General features: G+C 49.1%; 1 protein-coding gene across 1 annotated transcript; it reads right to left on the reverse strand.

Moving 5' to 3' along the window:
* Positions 1-345: 345 nt before the first annotated feature.
* On the reverse strand, positions 346-5,188 carry CYTL1 (cytokine like 1). Its single transcript, XM_006216379.4, has 4 exons — positions 5,039-5,188; positions 2,441-2,485; positions 2,185-2,313; positions 346-918 (listed from the first exon to the last, which is right to left on the reverse strand). Exons 1-4 carry the CDS (start codon positions 5,186-5,188, stop codon positions 835-837), a joined length of 408 nt encoding a protein of 135 aa, XP_006216441.1. The 3' UTR covers positions 346-834.
* Positions 5,189-5,592: the final 404 nt, after the last annotated feature.

Raw genomic sequence — 5,592 nt, forward strand, 5'->3', positions numbered from 1 at the left:
TATGACGTCCATTCCTAGGGTTGTCATGAGGACTCAGTGGATTGATGTTTGTGTTAAGTGTCAGGTACTAGGCTGCCACGCGTACAGCCTGTCCCCAAACACAGATCAGAGCATCTCCTAGTACTTTAAGGACAGACATTCACACAGGGCGACTGAAGCAGACCCAGAAACACCTGTGCTTGATGGACAGAGGGAGGAAGATGCATCTTGCTGAAAGCAGCAACTTGCAGACAGCATGCAGTGAGCACCTTGGACCAATTCAGCAGGACACGTGTTTCTCACTGTCAAGATAGTCTTTATTTGATCTTTCAATGAAAGAGTGGTTCCGTTAGCACTATGTAATTATGAACCTTGCAAATACATCTTACAGGCAGTGAAATTTCTTTAAAAATGAAAGATAACTGTAAGAAAAATTTGTAGTGGGGTATAAAATAGAAACTTGGTTAAATGTAAGCAGGTTTCTATCAAGAAAGAAAAATGGTACCACTACTCCATTTAAGTCATACTACAAACATTCTGTTTTGCTTGTTCTCAAGCTAGTTGTTCATCAAAGAGAAGCGAAGAGAAGCTGGTCAGCCCTTTCCTTCTTAGTGACCAAATACACGTCCCTGTGTGTCTAACCACCCTGGCGAGACAAAACCAAGGCGGGCGAAAAGCAAGGCTTCTAACTATGTTCAAAATTGGTTCCAGGGTAGGAGCACAGGCCCTGCTTCCCAAAAGGTGGAGAGACACGTAACAACCTCAGGGAGACTCGAGGGGCCGCGGCCTTGGCCCACTGTGTCTGGGCAGCTGGCGTAACTTCGGCCCCTTGGGTTCCCTCTGGTCTGCGCTGCCTTAGCGCTGATGAGCTGGCAGGCCTGCGCTCACTAGGACTGGGTATTCCAGGGCATTGCAGTCATCCGACAGGAACACCAGATCCTGGAAAAGACGTGCAACGAGCAAGGGTGTCACTGAAGGCGGCCACAGAGCCCACGCACAAGTGTAGAGCTCCTGCTTATCCTCAAAGCCTGTTCGGTTGTTCCCCTGTGTGGGGAACCTTCCCATCACTCATCCCCCTAAGGAGAGCTGGTCACATCTTTCTTCAAGTTCCTGTAGGATCTCACATATCCCTTTATTACTGAATTCACGCATACACTGGTCGACCAGATAGGGAGAAAGATAGATGGGTGAGGAAGTCACTGAATAAACAAGCTTCAATCACTGAGGAGCAACCCTGGGCCGGGCACTGGGGGTGCCATGAGTGACAGCACTCGATCTCACCTTCAGACGCTTCAGCGTCAATAACGGTGCTGCTCAGACTGTACCGTACTTCCAACTGTGTTTTCTTCCTGCCTCCCCATCACGACCAAGGGGAGAGGGGGATGAGGAGGGAAGTGGGTGTGGGAGGAAAAGCATGTCTAATCTTTGATGCATAGTGACAAAGAAATCTTAATAAAACTTAAAACTAAAAAGCTTAATAGCTACTTCTTAGACTGTCCTGGGCCAGGCCTGGTTCTAGGGATTCTCTGTGGTCACCTTGCCAGGGTACTTAGGACCAAGGGAGTTACTACAGTGCCCACCGCACACACGGTCAGGGAGTAAGTGTGGTATCTTCCCAATGGCCTCATGAGATGGGCACTATCACGAAGTGGAAACTGTGGCTCGGAGAGCTGAGGGGACGCTCACAACGTGGGAGGCAGGGAGATGAAGACAGGAGCTCAGCTCTGCATGATGCTGAAGCCTGTGCCCCAAGGACCACATGACTACTTTCTCCATCTTAACTAGCGCTGATTCTCTGCGCTTCCTGTCTCTTCCCCTCTCCTGCCAGAACCCTCCCATCACAGAGTGCACGAAACCACCTCCCAGGAAGTCTTCTTGACCCTGGGCCTCCGGGAGTTCTCAGAATTCCACAGCCCTCTCCCCATGTCCCCGCCCTATTAGGCTCCCGGCTGAGTCTGTCCTATATGGTTGGCATGTGGTGCTGGGGGTCGTCCCCCAGGCAACGTGGAGCTGGTGTTGGTGAGGAGCCTTGTCCCGAGTCCCCATCCCTTACCAAGGCCAGCAGGGCTGAGGAAGGGCTCTGTGAACTGGAAGCACCCCATAACTACTTCTCTTCCTCCTCCACGCCCCCCTCTTCTCCTAACCCTTCTCTTAAAGTCTTGGCTGATAACAAGTAGAAAAAGAATTTTCATTGGTGGCACTTACCCTCCTGCAGAACGAGTTCATGATGGTGTACAGTTTCCTCACTTTCTCCTTCAGGGCATCCGCTTGGGGCACTTTCCAACACTGGGGCGATGCCGCAAAGTCCCGCAGCTTGGCCAGCACACAGTAATTCTGGGAATGGACGACAGGGAGGGGTCTCACGGGAGAAGTCCGTAGCCACGGCTGGGGACTCCTGGTCCTTCTGCACAGGAGCCCTCCCCGCCCCCATGCCTCCCCCAGGCAGGCAGGCCCCTCTTACGTGTATATCCAGGTACAGTCTGGGCAGGTATCTCACACATGGCTCCTGCAGAAAGGGATACAGGTTGCCTTGATGCCCACAGGGACACATCCTCCGCCTGGTCATAGAAGGCTCCCTGCCAACCCATCAGCTGCCAGACCAGCCCCAGATCCCTGGGGCCCTCCTTGATGCCGACACGCATGGTACTTTCTTGTAGCTCATGCCACAGTCCTTCAAGGCAAACTGCTCTTCTAGAATTTGACTTTAAGTTTTAAAGAGTTTTTCTTTTTTTTAATTGAAGTATAGTTGATTTATAATGTCGTATTAATTTCTGGTGTGCAGTACAGTGATTCATTTATGCACATATATATTCCTTTTAATATTGTTTTTCATTATAGGCCATTACAAGATACTGAATATAGTTCCCTGTGCTGTACAGTAGGTTCTTGTTGTTTATCTGTTTTATATATAGTAGTGTGTATCTGCAAATCTCAAGCTCCCAATTTATCCCTCCCCACTCCTCCCTGATAACCATAAGTCTGTTTTCTATGTTTGTGATTCCGTCTGTTTTGTAAATAAGTTTATTTGTGTCCTTTTTTTAAAGATTACACAGATAAGTGATATCATATGGTATTTGTCTTTCTCTGTCTGACTTACTTCACTCAGTATGATAATTTCTAGGTCCATTCATGTTGCTGCCAATGGCATTATTCTTTTTCATGGCTGGGTAGTATTCCTATATATATGGGGGGGTGTATAAATACCACAACTTCTTTACCCAGTCATCTGTTGAGGACATTTAGGTAGCTTCCACATCTTGGCTATTGTAACTAGTACTGCTAAATAACACTGGGGTGCGTGTATCTTTTAGAATTAGAGTTTCCTCTAGATACATGCCCAGGAGTGGGATTGCTGGATCATAGGGTAAGTCTATTTTCAGTTTTTTAAGGAAACTCCATACTGTTTTCCGTAATGGCTGCCCCCAAAAAACTAGAATTTGACTTTTAGAACGCAATCATTTTAGCATTTACTATAAGTTAGGGAACAGTTTTATATATATATATATATTTATGACACACACTCCTATATAGACACCTACCTGTATCTATATATGCATCTATGTGTGTGTTTAAACGGTCCGATAGCTGTAATCTAGACACAGCAATATACAGTGTATAGTAATATACAAGTGTATATATGTGTATACTTTTATGTTACTACACTTCACTTTTGCTTCTACGCTGGCCTGAAGGCCAGAAGACCCAGATTCTGGTCCTGCCGGACCAGAAATTCCCTGTGTGACCTGGAGTAGGTCTCCCTCCTCTTTGGGACTCGGTGTCCCAGGGGTGAGATCAGAGAGTTAGAACACAGAATCTCTCCACTTCCTTCCAGCCCTGCAGTTCTGAGCTTATGCATTTTTTTTCAGCTTTAAAAACATATTTTTTAAAAAAGGTGATGGCTCTACGTATTCAATAGCAAGGAATCTGTGGATAAATCGGAGTGCAACGGTACAACCAAGCGTTGTTACAAAGGAAGATTAATTTATTTGACGGTGTCATTAAAAGGCAAATCACAAAACCGCTGTGCTGTCTGACCCAGTCTGTCTACACATGCACACATGCACGCACGCACGCACGCACGCCATCAGCCCACACAGAGAGCGGAAATTCCGGCTGCCGCATGTGACAGACGCAGCCGCCTCTAGGTGGTAGGCTTGCAGTAATATTTACTTTCTTCTTTGTCTTTTGTGCCTTTTCCAACCATTTGCAAAGTATATGACTCTCATAATTTGAAAAAAATACCCATTATTTAACTTTAAAAGAGAAAATACAAAGGCACTGTTAGGGCATCATGAGCCTGGGACGTCTGGGAACTGTGCATTTTATTTAAAGTGCTCCCAAGCGGGGAAGGACACTTAAATTTTGCTGGAGCTTTTAAGTTTAATTCATTTTGTTTCTACCCTGGATAAGCAGCCAGGAGGCCGGATTCTGGTCCTGGGTGGTTGCTCTGGGACTCCCCACTCCCAGCCCCCTGGGTCTCCTTCTTAACACAGTGGTGAGAACACAGTGGGGTCTCCCCTGCGCGGGCTCTGCTGGGCGAGGTGTGTCTGCACCCAGCCTTCGACTCTCCAGCCGCCTGAAGAGGCTGAAGGGGCTCAGCCATCCCCTCTCAGAGCTGAGGATGCTCAGATTCGGGGCTGGATAATTTGGCCAGGGTCCTAAGCAAGTAAGGGGTGGGGCCTGTTCTAGGCGTCACCCCCTTAGCGTGTGCTGGCTAGTGGAGAGACTAAAAAAAGCTTAATTCTTTGTTCTTTGTAGACTCTATGTAGACTCTCTCCCTCTCTTTATTTTTTTTTTAATTTTACAACAGTTATCTGCTAGCTAGTTATAAACAAAACTATGATGTCTTTGACCATATTTTCCTTGTGTTTCAAAGGAAGTGCAAACCATTGGCATAGTATTCCAGAGGATGGAATAAGGCACAGATACCCCTGAAATTAACATTGACCAGCAAAGAAAACTAGCGCTTTTTTCCTTCTGGTCCGAAGGCAAGTTTCGAGAGCTGGGTCTGCACAGACCTCCCGGGCCTCGGGCCTCGGGTGGATCCCAGGGCACTCACCGAGGGCTCGGTGGCCTGCAGGCTCTGGAAGTCGGCGGTGATCTCCCGGCTCAGGGCCAGCATCCTGGAGTAGCAGGTCGGGGGAGCCGGCCGCGCGGCGGGGGGGCCGGCCAGGAGCAGCAGCAGCAGAGGGAGCAGCTGGGGCGGCATGGTGCAAAGGTGGCCTGACTGCAGCCCGACGCCAGCTGCCCCTTTAAGCAGCAGCTTGGGGGTGGTCCTCCACGCCTCCGTTTCCTGTGGGGCCCAGCCAAGGCCAAGAGCACGCCCACCTGGCTGGGGACACTGGAGGCTTTCAGACCTGAAAGCCCCCCTTGTTGAGGGGGGCCCGCCTGGAGGGTGGGTGAGGGACACCTGGCAGGGAAGCTAGGCCCTCCTCTCTCACAACTTGCAATAAGGCTTTCTGTCTCTGCAGGGGCTCTTCCTGGAGTGGCAGAACTGGCAGAGGGGCGAGTGGGAGGTTCGGTCAGAGGGGAGGGGTGGGCATTCAGCCCCTTCAGTTGGAATGGGGACTGTTTTCTAAAGACTGGCTGATCTTCTGGAGCAGAGTTGGGGGA

This window comes from Vicugna pacos, chromosome 2, assembly GCF_048564905.1.
Source record: "Vicugna pacos chromosome 2, VicPac4, whole genome shotgun sequence".
NCBI lineage: Eukaryota > Metazoa > Chordata > Mammalia > Artiodactyla > Camelidae > Vicugna > Vicugna pacos.

Excerpts from the sequence above, each read along its gene's own strand:
- CYTL1 (XM_006216379.4), bottom strand. The coding sequence starts at position 5,188 with ATGCCGCCCCAGCTGCTCCCTCTGCTGCTGCTGCTCCTGGCCGGCCCC. Across the intron at positions 2,486-5,038 it reads TGCAGGCCACCGAGCCCTCG|GAGCCATGTGTGAGATACCT; the intron begins GTGAGTGCCCTG and ends CCCTTTCTGCAG. Across the intron at positions 919-2,184 it reads TGAACTCGTTCTGCAGGAGG|GATCTGGTGTTCCTGTCGGA; the intron begins GTAAGTGCCACC and ends CGTCTTTTCCAG.